Raw genomic sequence first — 24195 nt, forward strand, 5'->3', positions numbered from 1 at the left:
CTCTCTCACTCTCTCGCGCTCTCTCTCGATCTCACGCTTCCTCGCGCTTTCTCGCGCTCTCTCTCACGCTGTCTCTCGCGCTGTCTCTCGCGCTGTCTCTCGTGCTGTCTCTCGCGCTGTCTCTCGCGCTCTCTCTCGCGCTCTCTCTCTCGCGCTCTCTCTCTCGCGCTCTCTCTCCCGCGCTCTCTCTCTCGCGCTCTCTCTCGCGCTCTCTCTCGCGCTCTCTCTCGCGCTCTCTCTCGCGCTCTCTCTTGTGCTCTCTCGCGCTCTGTCTCTCGTTTTCTCGTGCTCTCGCTTTCTCGCGCTTTCTCGTGCTCTCGCTTGCTCGCGATCTCTCTCTCACGCTCTCGCTCTCTCGCGCTCTTGCTCTCTCACTTGCTCTCACATTCGCAATCTCTCTCTCTCGCAATCTCTCTCTCTCGCGCTCTCTCTCTCTCGCGCTCTCTCTCTCTCGCGCTCTCTCTCTCGCGCTCTCTCTCTCTCGCGCTCTCTCTCTCTCGCGCTCTCTCTCTCTCGCGCTCTCTCTCTCTCGCGCTCTCTCTCTCTCGCGCTCTCTCTCTCTCGCTCTCTCTCTCTCGCGCTCTCTCTCTCTCGCGCTCTCTCCCTCTCGCTCTCTCTCTCTCTCTCTCACTCTCACGCACTCTCTCGCTCGAACTCTCTCGCGCTCTCGGTCGCGCTCTCGCTCTCGGTGGCGCTCTCGGTCTCATTGGCGCTCTCGGTCTCGTTGGCGCTCTCGCTCTCTTGTGGTCGCGCTCTCTCTCTCGCTCTCTCTCTCGCGCTTTCGCTCTCGGTCACTCTCTTTCGTGCTCTCTTGCTCTCTCACGCTCCTGCTCTCTTGCGCTCTAGCTCTCTTTCACTCGTGTCGTTCTCTCGTGCTCTCTCGCTCTCTCACGCTCTATCCTCTCTCGCGCTCTTGCCTCTCTCACTCTCTCGCCTCTCTCGCTCTCGCTGTCTCGCGCTCTCGCTGTCTCGCGCTCCCTCCCACTCTCGCGCTCTCTCCCGCTCTCTCTCTCGCGCTCTCGCAGTTTTTTGCGCTCTCGCTCCCTGTCGCGCTCTCGCTCCCTATCGCACTCTCGCTCCCTCTCGCGCTCTCGCTCTCTGTCGCTTTCGCTCTCTGTCGCTTTCGCTCTCTGTCGCTTTCGCTCTCTGTCGCTTTCGCTCTCTGTCGCGCTCTCTCTCTCTCTTGCGCTCTCGCGCTCTCGCTCCTGCTCTTGCTCTCTCGCACTATCGCTCGCACTCTCGGTCGCGCTCTCGCTCTCTCGCGCTCTCGCTCTCTTGCGCTCTCGCTCTCTCGCGCTCTCGCTCTCTCGCGCTCTCGCTCTCTCGCGCTCCAGCTCTCTTTCGCTCGTCTCGCTCTCTCTTGCTCTCTCTCGCTCTCTCTCGCTCTCTCTCGCGCTCTCCCGCTCTCTCCCGCTCTCTCCCGCTCTCTCTCGCTCTCTCTCGCTCTCTCTCGCTCTCTCTCGCTATCTCTCGCTCTCTCTCGCTCTCTCTCGCTCTCTCTCGCTCTCTCTCGCTGTCCCGATCTCCCGCTCTCTCTCACGCGCTGTCTCTCTCTCGCGCGCTGTCTCTCTCTCGCGCGCTGTCTCTCTCTCGCGCGCTGTCTCTCTCTCGCGCGCTGTCTCTCTCTCGCGCGCTGTCTCTCTCTCGCGCGCTGTCTCTCTCTCGCGTGCTCTCTCTCTCTCTCGCGCGCGCTCTCTCTCTCTCTCTCGCGCGCTCTCTCTCTCTCTCTCGCGCGCTCTCTCTCTCTCTCGCGCGCTCTCTCTCTCTCTCGCGCGCTCTCTCGCTCTCTCGCGCGCTCTCTCTCTCTCTCTCGCGCGCTCTCTCGCTCTCGCGCGCTCTCTCGCTCTCGCGCGCTCTCTCGCTCTCGCGCTCTCTCCATCTCTCCTCTGTCACTCTCTCGCTCTCGCTGTCTCACTGTCTCGCTGTCTCGCTGTCTCACTCTCTCGCTCTCTCTCGCTCTCTCTCGCTCTCTCTCGCTCTCTCTCGTTCTCTCTCGCGCTCTCTCGCGTTCTCGCTCTCTTGCGCTCTCTTTCGCTCACTCCCGCTCTCTTTCGCTCACTCCCGCTCTCTTTCGCTCACTCCCGCTCTCTTTCGCTCACTCCCGCTCTCTCTCGCTCTCTAGCTCTCTCTCGTTCTCGCGCTCTCTTGCGCTCTCTAGCGCTCTCTCGCTCGTTCTCATTGTCTCTCATTCTCTCTCGCTCCCTCTCGCTGTCACGCATTCTCTCGCGTTCTCTCGCTGTCTCTCGCGTTCTCTCGCTGTCTCTCGTGCTCTCCCTCTCTCGCGCTCTCCCTCTCTCGCGCTCCCCCTCTCTCGCGCTCTCCCTCTCTCGCGCTCTCCCTCTCTCGCGCTCTCCCTCTCTCGCGCTCTCCCTCTCTCGCGCTCTCCCTCTCTCGCGCTCTCGCGCTCTCCCTCTCTCGCGCTCTCCCTCTCTCGCGCTCTCCCTCTCTCGCGCTCTCGCGCTCTCCCTCTCTCGCGCTCTCCCTCTCTCGCGCTCTCCCTCTCTCGCGCTCTCCCTCTCTCGCGCTCTCCCTCTCTCCCTCTCTCGCGCTCTCCCTCTCTCGCGCTCTCCCTCTCTCGCGCTCTCGCGCTCTCGCGCTCTCCCTCTCTCGCGCTCTCCCTCTCTCGCGCTCTCGCGCTCTCTATCTCTCGCGCTCTCCCTCTTTTTTGAGCTGTCGCTCCCTGTCGCGTTCTCGCTCCCTGTCGCGTTCTCGCTCCCTGTCGCGTTCTCGCTCTCTCTCGCGCTATCTTTCTCTCACTCTCTCTCTTACGCTCGTCTCGCTCTCTGTCGCTTTCACTCTCTCTCACTTTCACTCTCTCATGCGCGCTCGCCCTCTCGTGCTCTCTCACTCTGTCACGCTCTCTCTCGCGCTCTCTCTCGCGCTCTCTCTCGCTATCGCGCTCTCTCTCGCTCTCGCGCTCTCTCTCGCTCTCGCGCTCTCTCTTGCGCTTTCTCGCGCTCTCTCTTGCGCTTTCTCGCGCTCTCTCTTGTGCTTTCTCGCGCTCTCTCTTGCGCTTTCTCGCGATCTCTCTTGCGCTTTCTCGTGCTTTCTCGTGCTCTCGCTCTCTCACTTGCTCTCTCTCTCTCGTGCTCTCTCTCTCGCGCTCTCTCTCTCGCGCTCTCTCTCTCGCGCTCTCTCTCTCGCGCTCTCTCTCTCGCGCGCTCTCTCTCGCGCGCTCTCTCTCGTGCGCTCTCTCTCGCGCTCTCTCTCGCGCTCTCTATTTTGCTCTCGCTCTCTCTCGCTCTCTCTCGCTCTCTCGCGCTCTCTCTCGCTCTCGCGCTCTCTCTCGCTCTCGCGCTCTCTCTCGCTCTCGCGCTCTCTCTCGCTCTCGCGCTTACTCGTGCTCTCGCTCTCTCGCTCTCTCACTTTCTCTCTCTCTCGCGCTCTCTCTCTCGCGCTCTCTCTCTCGCGCTCTCTCTCTCGCGCTCTCTCTCGCGCTCTCTCTCGCGCTCTCCCTCTCGCTCTCCCTCTCGCTCTCCCTCTCGCTCTCCCTCTCGCTCTCTCTCTCGCTCTCTCTTGCGCTCTCTTGCGCTGTGTCTCTCGCTTTCTCGTGCTCTCGCTTTCTCGTGCTCTCGCTTTCTCGTGCTCTCGCTTTCTCGCGCTCTCGCTTTCTCGCGCTCTCGCTTTCTCGCGCTCTCGCTTTCTCGCGCTCTCGCTTTCTCGCGCTCTCGCTCTCTCGTGCTCTCGCTCTCTCGTGCTCTCTCGTGCTCTCTCGTGCTCTCGCTCTCTCGTGCTCTCGCTCTCTCGCGCTCTCGCTCTCTCGTTCGCACTCTCTCTCTCGCGCACTCTCTCTCTTGCGCTCTCTCTCTCTCGCGCTCTCTCGCGCTCTTGCTCTCTCTCGCTCTTGCTCTCTCTCGCTCTTGCTCTCTCTCGCTCTTGCTCTCACTCGCTCTTGCTCTCTCTCGCTCTAGCTCTCTCTCGCTCTAGCTCTCTCTCGCTCTCATTGTCTCGCGCTCTCGCTGTCCCGCGCTCTTGCTGTCCCGCGCTCTCGCTGTCCCGCGCTCTCGCTGTCCCACGCTCTCACTCCCCGTCGTGTTCTCGCTCCCTGTCGCGTTCTCACTCTCTCTCGAGCTATCTGTCTCTCGCTCTCTCTCTTACGCTCGTCTCGCTCTCTGTCGCTTTCGCTCTCTCGCGCTCTCTCGTGCTCTCTCGCGCTCTCTCGTGCTGTCTCTCTCTCGCGCGCTGTCTCTCTCTCGCGCGCTGTCTCTCTCTCGCGCGCTGTCTCTCTCTCGCGCGCTGTCTCTCTCTCACGCGCTGTCTCTCTCTCGCGCGCTGTCTCTCCCTTGCGCGCTGTCTCTCCCTTGCGCGCTGTCTCTCCCTTGCGCGCTGTCTCTCCCTTGCGCGCTGTCTCTCCCTTGCGCGCTGTCTCTCCCTTGCGCGCTGTCTCTCCCTTGCGCGCTGTCTCTCTCTTGTGCGCTGTCTCTCTCTCGCGTGCTGTCTCTCTCGCCCGCTCTCTATCTCTCGCCCGCTCTCTATCTCTCGCCCGCTCTCTATCTCTCGCCCGCTCTCTATCTCTCGCCCGCTCTCTATCTCTCGCCCGCTCTCTATCTCTCGCCCGCTCTCTATCCCTCGTGCTCTCTATCCCTCGCGCTCTCTATCCCTCGCGCTCTCTATCCCTCGCGCTCTCTATCCCTCGCGCTCTCTATCCCTCGCGCTCTCTATCCCTCGCGCTCTCTATCCCTCACTCTTTCTATCTCTCGCGCTCTCTATCTCTCGCGCTCTCTATCTCTCGCGCTCTCCCTCTTTTTTGCGCTCTCGCTGCCTGTCGCGTTATCGCTCCCTATCGCATTCTCGCTCCCTGTCACGTTCTCGCTCCCTGTCGCGCTCTCGCACTCTTGCCTCTGTCACTCTCTCGCTCTCGCTGTCTCGCTGTCTCGCTGTCTCGCTGTCTCGCTGTCTCGCTGTCTCGCTGTCTCGCGCTCTTGCTATCTCGCGCTCTCGCTCTCTCTCGCTCTCTCTCGCTCTCACTCGTTCTCTCTCGCGCTCTCTCGCATTCTCTCGCATTCTCACTCTCTTGCGCTCTCTTTCGTTCACCCGCGCTCTCTCGCGCTCTCTTTCGCTCTGTCGCTCTCTCTCTCATGCTCCCTCTCGCTCTCTAGCGCTCTCTAGCGCTCTCTAGCGCTCTCTCGCTCTCTAGCTCTCTCTCTTTCTCGCGCTCTCTAGCGCTCTCTAGCGCTCTCTCGCTCGTTCTCGCTGTCTCTCGTTCTCTCTCGCTCCCTCTCGCTGTCTCGCATTCTCTCGCGTTCTCTCGTGCTTTCGCTGTCTCTCGCGCTCTCTCGCTGTCTCCCTCTCTCGCACTCTCCCTCTCTCGCGCTCTCCCTCTCTCGCACGCTCTCCCTCTCTCGCGCGCTGTCTCTCTCTCGCGCGCTGTCTCTCTCTCGCGCGCTGTCTCTCTCTCGCGCGCTGTCTCTCTCTCACGCGCTGTCTCTCTCTCGCGCGCTGTCTCTCTCTCGTGCGCTGTCTCTCTCCCGCGCGCTGTCTCTCTCGACCGCTCTCTATTTCTCGCCCGCTCTCTATCCCTCGCCCGCTCTCTATCCCTCGCCCGCTCTCTATCCCTCGCCCGCTCTCTATCCCTCACCCGCTCTCTATCCCTCGCCCGCTCTCTATCCCTCGCCCGCTCTCGATCGCTCGCCCGCTCTCTATCCCTCGCCCGCTCTCTATCCCTCGCCCGCTCTCTATCCCTCGCCCGCTCTCTATCCCTCGCCCGCTCTCTATCCCTCGCGCTCTCTATCCCTCGCGCTCTCTATCCCTCGCGTTCTCGATCCCTCGCGTTCTCGATCCCTCGCGTTCTCGATCCCTCGCGTTCTCGATCCCTCGCGTTCTCTATCCCTCGCGTTCTCTATCCCTCGCGCTCTCTATCCCTCACGCTCTCCCTCTTTTTTGAGCTGTCGCTCCCTGTCGCGTTCTCGCTCCCTGTCGCGTTCTCGCTCCCTGTCGCGTTCACGCTCCCTGTCGCGTTCTCGCTCCCTGTCGCGTTCTCGCTCCCTGTCGCGTTCTCGCTCCCTGTCGCGTTCTCGCTCTCTCTCGCGCTATCTTTCTCTCGCTCTCTCTCTTACGCTCGTCTCGCTCTCTGTCGCTTTCACTCTCTCTCACTTTCGCTCTCTCATGCGCGCTCACCCTCTCGTGCTCTCTCACTCTCTCTCACTCTCTCACGCTCTCTCTCGCGCTCTCTCGCGCTCTCTCTCGTGCTCTCTTGTTCTCTCTCTCGCTATCGCGCTCTCTCTCGCTCTCGTGCTCTCTCTCGCTCTCGCGCTCTCTCTTGCGCTTTCTCGCGCTCTCTCTTGCGCTTTCTCGCGCTCTCTCTTGCGCTTTCTCGCGCTCTCTCTTGCGCTTTCTCGCGCTCTCTCTTGCGCTTTCTCGTGCTTTCTCGTGCTCTCGCTCTCTCACTTGCTCTCTCTCTCTCGCGCTCTCTCTCTCGCGCTCTCTCTCTCGCGCTCTCTCTCTCGCGCTTTCTCTCTTGCGCTCTCTCTCTCGCGTGCTCTCTCTCGCGCTCTCTCTCGTGCTCTCTATTTTGCTCTCGCTCTCTCTCACTCTCTCTCGCTCTCTCGCGCTCTCTCTCGCTCTCGCGCTCTCTCTCGCTCTCGCGCTTTCTCGTGCTCTCGCTCTCTCGCTCTCTCACTTTCTCTCTCTCTTGCGCTCTCTCTCTCGCGCTCTCTCTCGCGCTCTCTCTCGCGCTCTCTCTCGCGCTCTCCCTCTCGCTCTCCCTCTCGCTCTCCCTCTCGCTCTCTCTCTCGCTCTCGCTCTCTCTCGCTCTCTCTCTCGCTCTCTCTTGCGCTCTCTTGCGCTGTGTCTCTCGCTTTCTCGTGCTCTCGCTTTCTCGCGCTCTCGCTTTCTCACGCTCTCGCTTTCTCGCGCTCTCGCTTTCTCGCGCTCTCGCTCTCTCGCGCTCTCGCTCTCTCGCGCTCTCGCTCTCTCGTGCTCTCGCTCTCTCGTGCTCTCGCTCTCTCGTGCTCTCGCTCTCTCGCGCTCTCGCTCTCTCGCGCTCTCGCTCTCTCACTTGCTCTCTCGTTCGCACTCTCTTTCTCGCGCTCTCTCTCTCTTGCGCTCTCTCTCTCTCGCTCTCTCTCTCTTGCGCTCTCTCTCTCTCACGCTCTCTCGCGCTCTTGCTCTCTCTCGCTCTTGCTCTCTCTCGCTCTAGCTCTCTCTCGCTCTCATTGTCTCGCGCTCTCGCTGTCCCGCGCTCTCGCTGTCCCGCGCTCTCACTCCCCGTCGTGTTCTCGCTCCCTGTCGCGTTCTCACTCTCTCTCTCGAGCTATCTGTCTCTCGCTCTCTCTCTTACGCTCGTCTCGCTCTCTCTCTTACGCTCGTCTCGCTCTCTGTCGCTTTCGCTCTCTCGCTCTCTCTCGTGCTCTCTCGCGCTCTCTCGCGCTCTCTCGCGCTCTCTCGCGCGCTCTCGCGCTCTCTCTCGCTCTCTCGCTCTCGCGCTCTCGCGCTCTCTCTCGCGCTCTCTCTCGCTCTCTCGCTCTCGCGCTCTCTCGCGCTCTCGCGCTCTCTCACGCTCTCGTGCTCTCTCTCTTTCTCTCGCGCTCTCTCTCTCGTGCTTTCTCATGCTCTCACGCTCTCGCTCCCTCACTTGCTCTCTCGTTCGCACTCTCTCTCTCTCGTTCGCACTCTCTCTCTCGTGCTCTCTCTCTCTCGCGCTCTCTCTCTCTCGCGCTCTCTCTCTTTCGCGCTCTCTCTCTCTCACGCTCTCTCATGCTCTCTCGCGCTCTCGGTTGCGCTCTCGCTCTCAGTGGCGCTCTCGGTCCCGTTGGCGCTCTCGGTCTCGGTGGCGCTCTCGGTCTCTTGTGGTTGCGCTCTCTCTCTCCTGTGGTCGCGCTCTCTCTCTCGCTCTCTATCTCATGCTTTCGCTCTTGGTCGCTTTCTTTTGCGTTCTCTTGCTCTCTCGCGCTCCTGCTCTCTCGCGCTCTAGATCTCTTTCACTCGTGTCACTCTCTCTCGCTCTCTCTCGCGCTGTCCCGCGCTCTATCCTTTCTCGCTCTCTCCCGCTCTCACTCTCTCCCGCTCTCGCGCTCTCTCCCGCTCTCTCTCTTGCGCTCTAGCAGTTTTTTGCGCTCTCGCTCCCTCTCGCGCTCTCGCTCCCTCTCGCGCTCTCGCTCCCTCTCGCGCTCTCGCTCCCTCTCGCGCTCTCGCTCCCTCTCGCGCTACCTTTCTCTCGCTCTCTGTTGCTTTCGCTTTCTGTCACTTTCGCTCTCTGTCGCTTTTGCTCTCTGTCGCGCTCTCTCTCTCTTGCACTCTCTCGCGCTCGTGCTCTCGCTCCCGCTCTTGCTCTCTCGCGCTCTTGCTCGTGCTCTCGGTCGCGCGTCTCGCTCTCTTTCACTCTCTTTCACTCTCTTTCGCTCTCTTTTGCTCTCTTTCGCTCTCTCGCGCTCTCTCGCGCTCTCCCGCTGTCTCTCTCTCGCGCGCTGTCTCTCTCTCGCGCGCTGTCTCTCTCTCGCGCGCTGTCTCTCTCTCGCGCGCTGTCTCTCTCTCGCGCGCTGTCTCTCTCTCGCGCGCTGTCTCTCTCTCGCGCGCTGTCTCTCTCTCGCACTCTCTCGCACTTTTGCTCTCTCGCACGCTCTCGCGCTCTCTCTTGCGCTCTCGCGCTCTCTCTTGCGCTCTCGCGCTCTCCCTTGCACTCTCGCGCTCTCTCTCGCGCACTGTCCCTCTCTCGGGCTCGCTCTCTCTCTCACGCTTGCTCTCTCGCGCGCACGCTCTCTCCCGCTCGCTCTCGCCCGCTCGCTCCCGCCCGCTCCCATTCGGGCTCTCCCTCTCGCGCTCTCCCTCTCGCGCTCTCCCTCTCGCGCTCTCCCTCTCGCGCTCTCCCTCTCGCGCTCTCCCTCTCGCGCTCTCCCTCTCGCGCTCTCCCTCTCGTGCTCTCGTTCGCACTCTTGCTCTCGCGCTTGCACTCTTGCTCTCGCTCTCACGCTCTCACGCTCTCACCCTCTCTCGCACTCTCTCTCGTGCTTTATCATGCTCTCGCACTCTCCTGCGCTCTCGCACTCTCCTGCGCTCTCGCACTCTCCCGCGCTCTCGCACTCTCCCGCGCTCTCACACTCTCCCGCGCTCTCCCTCTCTCGCGCTCTCCCTCTCTCGCGCTCTCCCTCTCTCGCGCTCTCCCTCTCTCGTGCTCTCCCTCTCTCGTGCTCTCCCTCTCTCGTGCTCTCCCTCTCTCGCGCTCTCCCTCTCTCACGCTCTCCCTCTCTCGCGCTCTCCCTCTCTCGCGCTCTCCCTCTCTCGCGCTCTCCCGCTGTCTCTCTCTCGCACGCTGTCTCTCTCTCGCACGCTGTCTCTCTCTCATGCGCTGTCTCTCTCTCGCACGCTGTCTCTCTCTCGCGCGCTGTCTCTCTCTCGATCCCTCGCGCTCTCTATCCCTCGCGCTCTCTATCCCTCGCGCTCTCTATCCCTCGCGCTCTCTATCCCTCGCGCTCTCTATCCCTCCCGCTCTCTATCCCTCCCGCTCTCTATCCCTCCCGCTCTCTATCCCTCCCGCTCTCCCTCTTTTTTGCGCTCTTGCTCCCTGTCGCGTTCTCGCTCCCTGTCGCGTTCTCGCTCTCTCTCGCGCTATCTTTCTCTCGCTCTCTCTCTTACGCTCGTCTCGTTCTCTGTCGCTTTCGCTCTCTCTCACTTTCGCTCTCTCTTGCGCTCTCGCCCTCTCACGCTCTCTCGCTCTCTCACTTGCTCTCTCATTCACACTCTCTCTCTCTCGTTCGCACTCTCTCTCTCGCGCGCTCTCTCTCGCGCGCTCTCTCTCGCGCGCTCTCTCTCGCGCGCTCTCTCTCTCGCACTCTCTCTCGCTCTCGCGCTCTCTCTCTCTATCGCGCTCTCTCTCTCATGCGCTCTCTCGCGCTCGCACTCTCTCGCACTCTCGGTCGCGCACTCGGTCGCGCTCTCGCTCTCGGTATCGCTCTCGGTGCCGTTGGCGCTCTCGGTCTCGGTGGCGCTCTCGCTCTCTTGTGGTCGCGCTCTCTCTCTCGCTGTCTCTCTCACGCTTTCGCTCTCGGTCGCTCTCTTTCGCGTTCTCTTGCTCTCTCGCGCTCCTGCTCTCTCGCGCTCCAGCTCTCTTTCACTCGTGTCGCTCTCTCTCGCTCTCTCTCACTCTCTCTCGCGCTGTCCCACGCTCTCTCGCGCTCTCTCACTCTCTCGTGCTCTATCCTCTCTGGCGCTCTCGCCTCTCTCGCTCTCTTGCCTCTCTCGCTCTCGCGCTCTCGCTCTCTCCTGCTCTCTCCCGCTCTCGCTCTCTCGCGCTCTCTCCTGCTCTCTCTCACGCTCTCGCAGTTTTTTGTGCTCTCGCTCCCTCTCGCGCTCTCGCTCCCTCTCGCGCTCTCGCTCCCTCTCGCGCTCTCGCTCCCTCTCGCGCTCTCGCTCCCTCTCGCGCTCTCGCTCCCTCTCGCGCTCTCGCTCCCTCTCGCGCTATCTTTCTGTCGCTCTATCTTTCTCTTGCGCTATTTTTCTCTCACTCTCTGTCGCTTTCGCCATCTGTCGCGCTCTCTGTTGCGCTGTCTCTCTCTCGCACTCTCTCGCGCTCGCGCTCTCTCGTGCTCTCGCTCCCGCTCTTGCTCTCTCGCGCTATCGCTCACGCTCTTGGTCACGCTTTCGCTCTCTCGCGCTCTTGCTCCCTCGCGCTCTAGCTCTCTTTCGCTCGTCTCACTCTCTTTCGCTCTCTCTCGCTCTCTCTCGCTCTCTCTCGCTCTCTCTCGCTCTCTCTCGCTCTCTCTCGCTCTCTCTCGCTCTCTCGCGCTCTCTCGCGCTCTCGGGCTCTCTCGCGCTCTCTGGCGCTCTCTCGCGCTCTCTCGCTCTCTCCCGCTCTCCCGCTTTCTCTCTCTCATGCGCTGTCTCTCTCTCTCGCGCTTGTCTCTCTCTCTCGCGCTTGTCTCTCTCTCTCGCGCTTGTCTCTCTCTCTCGCGCGCTGTCTCTCTCTCTCGCGCGCTGTCTCTCTCTCTCGCGCGCTGTCTCTCTCTCGCGCGCTGTCTCTCTCTCGCGCGCTGTCTCTCTCTCGCGCGCTGTCTCTCTCTCGCGCGCTGTCTCTCTCTCGCGCGCTGTCTCTCTCTCGCGCGCTGTCTCTCTCTCGCGCGCTGTCTCTCTCTCGCTCGCACTCTCTCGCGCTTTTGCTCTCTCGCGCTTTTGCTCTCTCGCGCTCTCGCTCTCTCTTGCGCACTCGCTCTCTCTTGCGCACTGTCTCTCTCTCATGTGCTCGCTCTCTCTCTCGCGCTCGCTCTCTCTCTCGCGCATGCTCTCTCCCGCTCGCTCTCGCCCGCTCCCATTCACGCTCTCCCTCTCGCGCTCTCCCTCTTGCGCTCTCCCTCTCGCGCTCTCCCTCTCGCGCTCTCCCTCTCGCGATCTCCCTCTCGCGCTCTCCCTCTCGCGCACTCTCTCTCGCGCTCTCCCTCTCGCGCTCTCCCTCTCGTGCTCTCGTTCGCACTCTTGCTCTCGCGATCACTCGTTTGCACACTTGCTCTCGCACTCTCACTCACTCGTTTGCACTCTTGCTCTCGCGCTCACTCGTTTGCACTCTTGCTCTCGCGCTCTCACTCACTCGTTTGAGCTCTTGCTCTCGCGCTGTCGCTCTCGCGCTCTAACCCTCTCTTGCACTCTCTCTCGCGCTTTACAATGCTCTCGCACTCTCCCGCACTCTTGCTCTCTCGCGCTCTCGCTCTCGGTCGCGCTCTCACTCTCAGTCGCGCTCTTGCTCTCGCTCTCGGTCGCGCGTGCGCTCTCGCTCTCGGTCTCGCTCTCGCTCTCGGTCTCGCTCTCGGTCTCGCTCTCGGTCTCGCTCTCGGTCTCGCTCTCGGTCGCGCTCTCGGTCGCACTCTCGGTCGCGCTCTCGCTCTCTAGCGGTCGCGCTCTCTAGTGGTCACGCTCTCTTGCAGTCTCTTGCTCTCTTTCGTGCGCTCTCCCACGTGCTCTCTAGCTCTCTCTCGCTCTCTAGCTCTCTCTCGTTCTCGCGCTCTCTTGCGCTCACTCGCTCTCTCTCTCTTTCTCGTGCTTTCTCTCGCTCGTTCTCGCTGTCTCTCATTCGCTCTCGATCCCTCTCGCGCTCTCTCGCTGTCTCGCATTCTCTCGCGTTCTCTCGTGTTCTCTCGTGCTTTCGCTGTCTCTCGCTCTCTCTCGCTCTCTCTGTCTCTCACGCTCTCCCTCTCTCGCGCTCTCCCTCTCTCGCGCTCGCACTCTCCCGCGCTCTTGCTCTCTCGCGCTATCGCTCTCGGTCGCGCTCTTGCTCTCGGTCGCGCGGGCGCTGTCGGTCGCGCTGTCGGTCGCGCTGTCGGTCGCGCTGTCGGTCGCGCTGTCGGTCGCGCTGTCGGTCGCGCTGTCGGTCGCGCTGTCGGTCGCGCTCTCTAGCGGTCGCGCTCTCGCTCTCTAGCGGTCGCGCTCTCTTGTGGTCTCTCGCTCTCGTGCGTTTTCGTGCGCTCTCCCACGCGCTCTTGCGCTCTCTACCTCTCTCTCGCTCTCTAGCTCTCTCTCGTTCTTGCGCTCTCTTGCGCGCACTCACTCTCTCGCTCTCTCTCTCTTTCTTGTGCTTTCTCTCACTCGTTCTCGCTGTCACTCGTTCTCTCTTGCTCCCTCTCACTCCCTCTCGCTCCCTCTCGCTCCCTCTCGCTCCCTCTCGCTTTCTCGCATTCTCTCGCGCTTTCGCTGTCTCTCACTCTCTCTCGCTGTCTCCCTCTCTCGCGCTCTCCCTCTCTCGCTGTCTCCCTCTCTCGCTGTCTCCCTCTCTCGCTGTCTCCCTCTCTCGCACTCTCCCTCTCTCACGCTCTCCCGCTGCGCCTCTCTCGCGCGCTGTCTCTCTCTCGCGCGCTGTCTCTCTCTCGCGTGCTGTCTCTCTCTCGCGCGCTGTCTCTCTCTCGCGCGCTGTCTCTCTCTCGCGCGCTGTCTCTCTCTCGCGCGCTGTCTCTCTCTCGCGCGCTGTCTCACTCTCGCGCGCTGTCTCTCTCTCGCGCGCTGTCTCTCTCTCGCGCGCTGTCTCACTCTCGCGCGCTGTCTCTCTCTCGCGCGCTGTCTCTCTCTCGCGCGCTGTCTCACTCTCGCGCGCTGTCTCTCTCTCGCGCGCTGTCTCTCTCTCGCGCGCTGTCTCTCTCTCGCGCGCTGTCTCTCTCTCGCGCGCTGTCTCTCTCTCGCGCGCTGTCTCTCTCTCGCACGCTGTCTCTCTCTCGCGCGCTGTCTCTCTCTCGCGCGCTGTCTCTCTCTCGCGCGCTGTCTCACTCTCGCGCGCTGTCTCTCTCTCGCGCGCTCTCTATCTCTCGCGCTCTCTATCTCTCGCGCTCTCTATCTCTCGCGCTCTCTATCTCTCGCGCTCTCTATCTCTCGCGCTCTCTATCTCTCGCGCTCTCTATCTCTCGCGCTCTCTATCTCTCGCGCTCTCCCTCTTTTTTGTGCTCTCGCACCCTGTCGCGTTCTCGCACCCTGTCGCGTTCTCGCACCCTGTCGCGTTCTCGCACCCTGTCGCGTTCTCGCTCCCTGTCGCGTTCTCGCTCCCTGTCGCGTTCTCGCTCCCTGTCGCGTTCTCACTCTCTCTCGCGCTATCTCTCTCTCGCTCTGTCTCTTACGCTCGTCTCGCTCTCTGTCGCTTTCGCTCTCTCTCACTTTCGCTCTCTCTCACTTGCGCTCTAGCCCTCTCGCGCTCTCTCACGCTCTGTCGCGCTCTGTCGCGCTCTCTCGCTCTCTCTCGCTCTCTCTCGCTCTCTCTCGCTCTCTCGCGCTCTCTCGTGCTCTCTCGCGCTCTCTCGCGCTCTCTCGTGCTCTCTCGTGCTCTCTCGTGCTCTCTCGTGCTCTCTCTCGCTCTCTCTCGCTCTCTCTCGCTCTCTCACGCTCTGTCTCTCGCTTTCTCGTGCTCTCGCATACTCGTGCTCTCGATTTCTCGTGCTCTCGCTTTCTCGTGCTCTCGCTCTCTCGTGCTCTCGCTCTCTCGTGCTCTCGGTCTGTCGTGCTCTCGCTCTCTCACTTGCTCACTCGTTCGCACTCTCTCTCTCTCTCGCGCTCTTTCTCTCTCGCTCTCTCTCTCTCTCTCGCACTCTCTCTCTCTCGCGCGCTCTCTCTCTCTCGAACTCTCTCTCGCTCGCGCTCTCTCTCACTCGCGCTCTTTCTCTCTCTCGTGCTCTCTCTCGCTCACGCTCTTTCTCTCTCTCGCTCGCGCTCTTTCTCTCTCTCGCTCGTGCTCTTTCTCTCTCTCGCTCTCTCTCGCTCTCTCTCGCTCTCTCTCTCTCTCTCTCTCGCTCTCTCTCTCGCTCTCTCTCTCGCTCTCTCTCGCGCTCTCTCACTCGCGCTCTCTCTCTCGCGCTCTCTCTCTCGCGCTCTCTCTCTCGCGCTCTCTCTCACGCTCTCTCTCTCTCGTGCTCTCTCTCTCTCGCGCTCTCTCGTGCTCTTGCTCTCTCTCGCTCTCTCGCGCTTTTGCTGTCTCACGCTCTCGCTCTGTCACGTTCTCGCTCCCTGTCGCGTTCTCGCTCTCTCTCGCGCTATCTTTCTCTCGTTCTCTCTCTTACGCTCGTCTCGCTCTCTGTCGCTTTCGCTCTCTCTCACTCTCGCTCTCTCTCGCGCTCTCTCGCGCTTTCTCGCTCTCTCGCGTTCTCGCGTTCTCTCTCTCACGTTCTCGCGTTCTCTCTCTCGCGCTCTCTCTCTCTCTCTCGCTCTCTCTCTCTCTCGCGCTCTCTCTCTCGTACTCTCTCTCTCGCACTCTCTCTCTCACGCTCTCTCACGCTGTGTCTCTCGCTTTCTCGCGCTCTCGCTTTCTCGCGCTCTCGCTTTCTCGCGCTCTCGCTCTCTCACTTGCTCTCTCATTCGCACTCTCTCTCTCTCTCTCGTGCGCTCTCTCTTACGCTCGTCTCGCTCTCTGTCACTTTCGCTCTCTCTCACTTTCGCTCACTCTCACTTTCGCCCTCTCTCGCTCTCTCTCGCTCTCTCTCGCTCTCTCTCGCTCTCTCTCGCTCTCTCTCGCTCTCTCTCTCGCGCTCTCGCTCTCTCGCGCTCTCGCTCTCTCGCGCTCTCTCTCTCTCGCGCTCTCTCTCTCTCGCGCTCTCTCTCTCTCGCGCTCTCTCGTGCTGTGTCTCTCACTTTCTCACGCTCTCGCTTTCTCACGCTCTCACTTTCTCGCGCTCTCGCTTTCTCGCGCTCTCGCTTTCTCGTGCTCTCGCTTTCTCGCGCTCTCGCTCTCTCACTTGCTTTCTCATTCGCACTCTCTCTCTCTCTCACACGCTCTCTCTCTCGCACTCTCTCTTACGCTCGTCTCGCTCTCTGTCGCTTTCGCTCTCTCTCACTTTCGCCCTCTCTCGCTCTCTCTCGCTCTCTCTCTCTCTCGCTCTCTCTCTCTCTCACTCGCTCTCTCGCGCTCTCACTTTCTCGCGCTCTCGCTTTCTCGCGCTCTCGCTTTCTCGTGCTCTCGCTTTCTCGCGCTCTCGCTCTCTCACTTGCTTTCTCATTCGCACTCTCTCTCTCTCTCACACGCTCTCTCTCTCGCACTCTCTCTTACGCTCGTCTCGCTCTCTGTCGCTTTCGCTCTCTCTCACTTTCGCCCTCTCACGCTCTCTCTCGCTCTCTCTCTCTCTCGCTCTCTCTCTCTCTCACTCGCTCTCTCGCGCTCTCTCTCGCTCTCTCGCACTCTCTCTCGCTCTCTCGCTCTCTCTCTCGCGCTCTCGCTCTCTCACTCGCTCTCTCTCTCTCTCTCGTGCACTCTCTCGCGCTCTCTTTCGCGCTCTCTCTCGCGCTCTCTTTCGCGCTCTCTTTCGCGCTCTCTTTCGCGCTCTCTTTCACGCTCTCTTTCGCGCTCTCTCTCGCGCTCTCTCTCGCGCTCTCTCTCTCGCGCTCACTCTCGCGCTCTCTCTCGCGCTCTCTCTCGTGCTGTCTCACGCTCTCTCGTGCTCTGTCTCTCGCTTTCTCGCACTCACGCTTTCTCGCGCTCTCGCTTTCTCGCGCTCTCGCTTTCTCGTGCTCTCTCTCTCTCGCGCTCTCTCTCTCTCTCGCGCTCTCTCTCTCGCGCTCTCTCTCTCGCGCTCTCTCTCTCGTGCTCTCTCTCTCGCGCTCTCTCTCTCTCGCGCTCTCTCTCTCTCTCGCGCTCTCTCTCTCGCGCTCTCTCTCTCGTGCTCTCTCTCTCGCGCTCTCTCTCTCACGCTCTCTCGCGCTGTGTCTCTCGCTTTCTCGCGCTCTCGCTTTCTCGCGCTCTCGCTTTCTCGCGCTCTCGCTTTCTCGCGCTCTCGCTCTCTCACTTGCTCTCTCGTTCGCACTCTCTCTCTCTCTCTCGTGCGCTCTCTCTCTCGCGCTCTCTCTTACGCTCGTCGCTCTCTCTGTCACTTTCGCTCTCTCTCACTTTCGCCCTCTCTCGCTCTCTCTCGCTCTCTCTCGCTCTCTCTCGCTCTCTCTCGCTCTCTCTCGCTCGCTCTCTCGCGCTCTCGCTCTCTCTCTCTCGCGCTCTCTCGCGCTGTGTCTCTCGCTTTCTCGCGCTCTCGCTTTCTCGCGCTCTCGCATTCTCGCGCTCTAGCTCTCTCGCGCTCTCGCTCTCTCAATTGCTTTCTCATTCGCACTCTCTCTCTCTCTCTCACACGCTCTCTCTCTCGCGCTCTCTCTTACGCTCGTCTCGCTCTCTGTCGCTTTCGCTCTCTCTCACTTTCGCCCTCTCTCGCTCTCTCTCGCTCTCTCTCTCTCTCTCTCTCTCGCTCTCTCGCGCTCTCTCTCGCTCTCTCGCGCTCTCTCTCGCTCTCTCGCTCTCTCGCTCGCTCTCTCGCTCTCTCTCTCGCGCTCTCGCTCTCTCACTCGCTCTCTCTCTCTCTCTCTCGTGCACTCTCTCGCGCACTCTCTCGCGCACTCTCTCGCGCTCTCTTTCGCGCTCTCTTTCGCGCTCTCTTTCGCGCTCTCTTTCGCGCTCTCTCTCGCGCTCTCTTTCGCGCTCTCTCTCGCGCTCTCTCTCTCACGCTCTCTCTCTCGCGCTCTCTCTCTCGCGCACTTTCTCGCGCTCTCTCTCGCGCTGTCTCACGCTCTCGCTTGCTCTGTCTCTCGCTTTCTCGCACTCACGCTTTCTCGCGCTCTCGCTTTCTCGCGCTCTCGCTTTCTCGCGCTCTCGCTTTCTCGCGCTCTCGCTTTCTCGTGCTCTCTCTCTCTCGCGCTCTCGCTCTCTCACTTGCTCTCTCGTTTGCACTCTCTCTCTCTCTCATGCTCTCTCTCTCGCGAGCTCTCTCTCGCCTCTCTCGCTCTCGCTTTCGCTCTCTCGCTCTCGCTGTCTCACGCTCTCGCTATCTTGCTGTCGCTCATGCTGTCTCGCTTTCACACTGTCTCGCTTTCACACTGTCTCGCGCTCTCTCTGTCTCGCGCTCTCTCTGTCTCGCGCTCTCTCTGTCTCGCGCTCTCTCTGTCTCGCGCTCTCTCTGTCTCGCGCTCTCTCTGTCTCGCGCTCTCTCTGTCTCGCGCTCTCTCTTTCTCGCGCTCTCTCTTTCTCGCGCTCTCGCTGTCTCGCGCTCTCGCTGTCTCGCGCTCTCGCTGTCTCGCGCTCTCGCTGTCTCGCGCTCTCTCCCACTCTCGCGCTCTCTCTCGCTCTCTCGCAGTTTTTTGCGCTCTCGCTCCCTCTCGCGCTCTCGCTCCCTCTCGCGCTCTCGCTCCCTCTCGCGCTCTCGCTCCCTCTCGCGCACTCGCTCCCTCTCTTGCTATCTTTCTCTCGCTCTCTGTCGCTTTCGCTCTCTGTCGCGCTCTCTCGCACTCTCTCGCGCTCTCTCGCGCTCTCGCTCCAGCTCTTGCTCTCTCGCGCTATCGGTCGTGCGCTCGCTCTCTCGCGCTCTTGCTCTCTCGCGCTCTAGCTCTCTTTCGCTTGTCTCACTCTCTTTCGCTCTGTCTCACTCTCTCGCGCTCTCTCTCGCTCTCCCACTCTCTCTCTCGCGCGTTGTCTCTCTCTCGCGCGTTGTCTCTCTCTCGCGCGTTGTCTCTCTCTCGCGCGTTGTCTCTCTCTCGTGCGCTCTCTCTCTCGTGCGCTCTCTCTCTCGTGCGCTCTCTCTCTCGTGCGCTCTCTCTCTCTCGTGCTCTCTCTCTCTCGCGCTCTCTCTCTCTCGCGCTCTCTCTCGCGCTCTCTCTCGCGCTCTCTCTCGCGCTCTCTCTCGCGCTCTCTCTCGCGCTCTCTCTCTCTCGCTCTCTCTCTCGCGCTCTCTCCTGCTCTCGCTCGCACTCTCACTCACGCACTCACTCGCGGTGGCGCGCTCGCTCTCTTGTGGTCGCGCTCTCTTGCGGACTCGCTCTCTCTCTCGCGCTTTCGCTCTCGGTCGCTCTCTTTCGCGCTCTCTTGCTCTCTCGCGCTCCTGCTCTCTCGCGCTCTAGCTCTCTTTCACTCGTCTTGCTCTCTCTCTCTCTCTCGCGCTCTCTCTCGCTCTCTCTCTTGCGCTTTCGCTCTCGGTCGCTCTCTCTCGTGCTCTCTTACTCTCTCACGCTCTCTCGCTCTCACTCGCGCTCTCGCGCTCTCACTCGCGCTCTCGCGCTCTCACTCGCGCTCTCCCGTGCTCTCACCCCTCTCGCCTCTCTCGCCCCTCTCGCCTCTCTCGCCGCTCTCACCCCTCTCGCGCTCGTGCTCTCGCTCGCGCTCCTGCTCTCTCGCGCTCTCGGTCGTGCTCTCGCTCTCGGTCGTGCTCTCGCTCTCGGTCGTGCTCTCGCTCTCGGTCGTGCTCTCGCTCTCTTGTGGTCTCGCTCTTTTGTGGTCTCGCTCTCTTGTGGTCTCGCTCTCTTGTGGTCTCGCTCTCTCTCTCTCGCGCGCTCTTGCTCTCTCGCGCTGTTGCTCTCTCGCGCTCCAGCTCTCTTTTGCTCGCCGCGCTCTCTCGCGCTCTCTCGCGCTCTCTCGCGCTCTCTCGCGCTCTCTCGCGCTCTCTCGCGCTCTCTCGCGCTCTCTCGCGCTCTCTCGTGCTCTCTCGCTCTCACTCGCACTCTCCCGTTCACTCCCGCGCTCTCGCCTCTCTCGCCTCTCTTGCGCTATTCGCTCTCTCGTGCTCTCCCTCTCTCGCGTGCTCTCTCTCTCGCGTGCTCTCGCGTGCTCTCTCTATCGCGCGCTCTCGCGTTCTCGCTCTCTCGCGCGCACTCTCGTTCTCGCTCTCTTGCGCTCTCTTTCGCTCACTTGCACCCTCTTTCGCTCTCGCTCGCACTTTTGCTCTCTCTCTTGCGCGCTCTCTCTCTTGCGCGCTCTCTCTCTTGCGCGCTCCCTCTCTCTCGCGCTCCCTCTCTCTCGCGCTCCCTCTCTCTCACGCTCCCTCTCTCTCGCGCTCCCTCTCTCTCGCGCTCCCTCTCTCTCGCGCTCCCTCTCTCTCGCGCTCCCGCTGTCTCGCGCTCTCGCTGTCTCGCACTCTCGCTGTCTCGCGCTCTCGGTGGCGCTCTTGCTCTCTTGTGGTCGCGCTCTCTTGCGGTCTCGCTCTCTCTCTCTCGCGCTTTCGCTCTCGGTCGCTCTCTTTTGCGCTCTCTTGCTCTCTCACGCTCCTGCTCTCTCGCTCTCTTTCACTCATCTTGCTCTCACTCGCGCTCTCGCCTCTCTGGCGCTCTCGCCTCTCTGGCGCTCTCGCCTCTCTCGCGCTCTCGCCTCTCTCGCGCTCTCGCCTCTCTCGCGCTCTCGCCTCTCTCGCGCTCTCGCCTCTCTCGCTCTCGCGTTCTCGCTCTCTCGCGCTCTCTTTCGCTCTCTCGCGCTCTCTCTCTCGAGTTCTCTCTCTAACGTTCTCTCTCTCTGGTGCGCTGTCTCTCTCGCGCGCTCTCGCTCGCGATCTCGCTCTCGGTCGTGCTCTCGCTCTCGCTCGCGGTGGCGCACTCGCTCTCTTGTGGTCGAGCTCTCTTGCAGTCTCGCTCTCTCTCTCGCGCTTTCACTCTCGGTCGCTCTCTTTCACGCTCTCTTGCTCTCTCGCGCTCCTGCTCTCTCGCGCTCCTGCTCTCTCGCGCTCTAGCTCTCTTTCACTCGTCTTGCTCTCTCTCGCTCTCTCTCTCTCTCTCTCTCTCGCGCTCTCTCTCGCTCTCTCTCTTGCGCTTTCGCTCTCGGTCGCTCTCTCTCGTGCTCTCTTACTCTCTCGCGCTCTCTCGCTCTCACTCGCGCTCTCGCGCTCTCACTTGCGCTCTCCCGTGCTCTCGCCCCTCTCGCCTCTCTCGCTGCTCTCACCCCTCTCGCGCTCGTGCTCTCGCTCGCGCTCTTGCTCTCTCGCGCTCTCGGTCGTGCTCTCGCTCTCGCTCTCGGTTGTGCTCTCGCTCTCGGTCTCGCTCTCTTGTGGTCTCGCTCTCTTGTGGTCTCGCTCTCTTGTGGTCTCGCTCTCTCTCTCTCACGCGCTCTTGCTCTCTCGCGCTGTTGCTCTCTCGCGCTCCAGCTCTCTTTTGCTCGCCTCGCTCTCTCTCGCTCTCTCTCGCTCTCTCTCGCTCTCTCTCGCTCTCTCTCGCTCTCTCTCGCTCGCTCTCGCTCTCTCTCGCTCGCTCTCGCTCTCTCTCGCTTTCTCGCTCTCAGTCGCGCTCTCCCACGCACTCCCGCGCTCTTGCCTCTCTCGCCTCTCTTGCGCTATTCGCTCTCTCGTGCTCTCCCTCTCTCGCGTGCTCTCTCTCTCGCGCACTCTCGCGTTCTCGCTCTCTCGCGCGCACTCTCGTTCTCGCTCTCTTGCGCTCTCTTTTGCTCACTTGCGCCCTCTTTCGCTCACTCGCGCTCTCTCATGCTCTCTTTCGCTCTCTCGCTCTCTTGCTCGCTCCCTCGCGCTCCCTCTCTCTCTCGCGTTCCCTTTCTCTCTCTCGCGCGCTCTCTCTCTCTCACTCGCTCTCGAGCTCTCTCCTGCGCTCGCCCACTCCCGCTCTCTCTTCGCACTCTCCCAGTTTTTTGCACTCTCGCTCCCTGTCGTGCTCTCGCTCCCTGTCGTGCTCTCGCTCCCTGTCGTGCTCTCGCTCCCTGTCGCGCTCTCGCTCCTTCTCGTGCTATCTTTCTCTTGCTCACTCTCTTTTGCTGGTCTCGCTCTCTAGCTCGCTCCCTTGCGCTCCCTCTCTCTCTCGTGATCTCTCCCTTGCTCTCTTGTGCTCTCGCTCTCACTCTCTCGCTCTTTCGCTCTCGCGCGCACTTTTGCTCTCTCGCGCTCTCTCTCTTGCGTGCTCTCTCTCTTGCGTGCTCTCTCTCTTGCGCGCTCTCTCTCTTGCGCGCTCTCTCTCTCTCGCGCTCCCTCTCTCTCGCGCTCTCGCTGTCTCGCGCTCTTGCTGTCTTGCGCTCTCGGCGCTCTCGGTGGCACTCTCGCTCTCTTGTGGTCGCGCTCTCTTGCGGTCTCGCCCTCTCTCTCTCGCGCTTTCGCTCTCGGTCGCTCTCTTTCGCGCTCTCTTGCTCTCTCACGCTCCTGCTCTCTCGCGCTCTCGTGCGCACTCCCGCGCTCTCGCCTCTCTCGCCTCTCTTGCGCTATTCGCTCTCTCGTGCTCTCCCTCTCTCGCGTGCTCTCCCTCTCTCGCGTGCTCTCTCTCTCGCGTGCTCTCGCGTGCTCTCTCTCTCGCGCGCTCTCGCGTTCTCGCTCTCTCGTGCGCTCTCGCGTGCTCGCTCTCTCGTGCGCTCTCGCGTGCTCGCTCTCTCGCACGCTCTCGCGTTCTCGCTCTCTCGCGCGCACTCTCGTTCTCGCTCTCTTGCGCTCTCTTTCGCTCACTTGCACCCTCTTTCGCTCACTCGCGCGCACTCGCGCTCTCTCGCGCTCTCTCGTGCTCTCTCGCTCTCTTGCTCGCTCCCTCACGCTCCCTCTCTCTCTCGCGCTCTCTCTCTCTCTCTCACGCGCTCTCTCTCTCTGTCGCACGCTCTCTCTCTCTCACTCGCTCTTGAGCTCTCTCCTGCGCTCGCTCTCTCCCGCTCTCTCTTCGCACTCTCCCAGTTTTTTGCACTCTCGCTCCCTGTCGTGCTCTCGCTCCCTGTCGTGCTCTCGCTCCCTGTCGTGCTCTCGCTCCCTGTCGTGCTCTCGCTCCCTGTCGCGCTCTCGCTCCTTCTCGTGCTATCTTTCTCTTGCTCTCTCTCTTTTGCTCGTCTTGCTCTCTTGCTCGCTCCCTCGCGCTCCCTCTCTCTCTCGTGATCTCTCTCTTGCTCTCTCGTGCTCTCGCTCTCACTCTCTCGCTCTTTCGCTCTCGCTCGCACTTTTGCTCTCTCGCACTCTCTCTCTTGCGCGCTGTCTCTCTCTCGCGCTCCCTCTCTCTCGCGCTCCCTCTCTCTCGCACTCCCTCTCACTGGCGCTCCCTCTCTCTCGCACTCCCTCTCTCTCGCGCTCCCTCTCTCTCGCTGACTCGCGCTCTCGCTGTCTCGCGCTCTCGCTGTCTCGCGCTCTCGGTGGCGCTCTTGCTCTCTTGTGGTCGCGCTCTCTTGTGGTCTCGCTGTCTCTCTCTCGTGCTTTCGCTCTCGGTCGCTCTCTTTCGCGCTCTCTTGCTCTCTCACGCTCCTGCTCTCTCGCTCTCTTTCGCTCATCTTGCTCTCACTCGCGCTCTCGCCTCTCTGGCGCTCTCGCCTCTCTCTCTCTCTCGCGCTCTCTCGCGCTCTCGCCTCTCTCGCTCTCGCGTTCTCGCTCTCTCGCGCTCTCTTTCGCTCTCTTTTGCTCTCTTTCGCTCTCTCTCGCTCTCTTTGGCTCGCTCTCGCTCTCTCTCTCGCGCTCTCTCTCTCGAATTCTCTCTCTCACGTTCTCTCTCTCTGGTGCGCTGTCTCTCTCGCGCGCTCTCGCTCGCGCTCTCGCGCTCGGTCGTGCTCTCGCTCTCGCTCGTGGTGGCACTCTCGCTCTCTTGTGGTCGCGCTCTCTTGCAGTCTCGCTCTCTCTCTCGCGCTTTCGCTCTCGGTCGCTCTCTTTCGCGCTCTCTTGCTCTCTCGCGCTCCTGCTCTCTCGCGCTCTAGCTCTCTTTCACTCGTCTTGCTCTCTCTCTCTCTCTCGCGCTCTCTCTCGCTCTCTCTCTTGCGCTTTCGCTCTCGGTCGCTCTCTCTCATGCTCTCTTACTCTCTCGCGCTCTCTCGCTCTCACTCGCGCTCTCGCGCTCTCACTCGCGCTCTCCCGTGCTCTCGCCCCTCTCGCCTCTCTCGCTGCTCTCACCCCTCTCGCGCTCGTGCTCTCGCTCGCGCTCTTGCTCTCTCGCGCTCTCGGTCGTGCTCTCGCTCTCGCTCTCGGTCGTGCTCTCGCTCTCGGTCTCGCTCTCTTGTGGTCTCGCTCTCTTGTGGTCTCGCTCTCTTGTGGTCTCGCTCTCTCTCTCTCACGCGCTCTTGCTCTCTCGCGCTGTTGCTCTCTCGTGCTCCAGCTCTCTTTTGCTCGCCTCGCTCTCTCTCGCTCTCTCTCGCTCTCTCTCGCTCTCTCTCGCTCTCTCTCGCTCTCTCTCGAGCTCTCTCGCTCTCTCTCGCGCTCTCCCGTGCTCTCTCGTGCTTTGTCGCTCTCACTCGCGCTCTCCCACGCACTCACGCGCTCTCGCCTCTCTCGCCTCTCTCGCCTCTCTTGCGCTATTCGCTCTCTCGTGCTCTCCCTCTCTCGCGTGCTCTCTCTCTCGCGCGTTCTCGCTCTCTCGCGCGCACTCTCGTTCTCGCTCTCTTGCGCTCACTTGCGCCCTCTTTCGCTCACTCGCGCTCTCTCATGCTCTCTTTCACTCTCTTGCTCTCTTGCTCGCTCCCTCGCGCTCCCTCTCTCTCTCGCGTTCCCTTTCTCTCCCTCGCGCGCTCTCTCTCTCTCACTCGCTCTCGAGCTCTCTCCCGCACTCGCCCACTCCCGCTCTCTCTTCGCGCACTCCCAGTTTTTTGCACTCTCGCTCCCTGTCGTGCTCTCGCTCCCTGTCGTGCTCTCGCTCCCTGTCGTGCTCTCGCTCCCTGTCGCGCTCTCGCTCCTTCTCGTGCTATCTTTCTCTCGCTCACTCTCTTTTGCTCGTCTCGCTCTCTTGCTCGCTCCCTCACGCTCCCTCTCTCTCTCGTGATCTCTCTCTTGCTCTCTTGTGCTCTCGCTCTCACTCTCTCGCTCTTTCGCTCTCGCGCGCACTTTTGCTCTCTCGCGCTCTCTCTCTCGCGCTCTCTCTCTCTCGCGCTATCTATCCCTCGCGTTCTCTATCCCTCGCGTTCTCGATCCCTCGCGTTCTCTATCCCTCGCGTTCTCTATCCCTCGCGTTCTCTATCCCTCGCGTTCTCTATCCCTCGCGTTCTCTATCCCTCGCGTTCTCTATCCCTCGCGCTCTCTATCTCTCGCGCTCTCCCTCTTTTTTGAGCTGTCGCTCCCTGTCGCGTTCTCGCTCCCTGTCGCGTTCTCGCTCCCTGTCGCGTTCTCGCTCTCTCTCGCGCTATCT

General features: G+C 61.8%; 1 protein-coding gene across 1 annotated transcript in view; it reads right to left on the reverse strand.

The window, feature by feature from the left end:
- LOC137363978 (trichohyalin-like) overlaps positions 1-22360 on the reverse strand; it is a 46960-nt gene extending 24600 nt beyond the window's left edge. Inside the window, 4 exon segments of the mRNA XM_068027468.1 lie at positions 5771-5829; positions 9846-10019; positions 20066-20197; positions 22183-22360. Coding sequence (XP_067883569.1) covers positions 5771-5829; positions 9846-10019; positions 20066-20197; positions 22183-22360 — 543 coding nt within the window.
- Between the last annotated feature and the right edge of the window lie 1835 nt (positions 22361-24195).

This window comes from Heterodontus francisci, unplaced genomic scaffold, assembly GCF_036365525.1.
Source record: "Heterodontus francisci isolate sHetFra1 unplaced genomic scaffold, sHetFra1.hap1 HAP1_SCAFFOLD_1144, whole genome shotgun sequence".
In the NCBI taxonomy this organism is placed as follows: Eukaryota; Metazoa; Chordata; class Chondrichthyes; order Heterodontiformes; family Heterodontidae; genus Heterodontus; species Heterodontus francisci.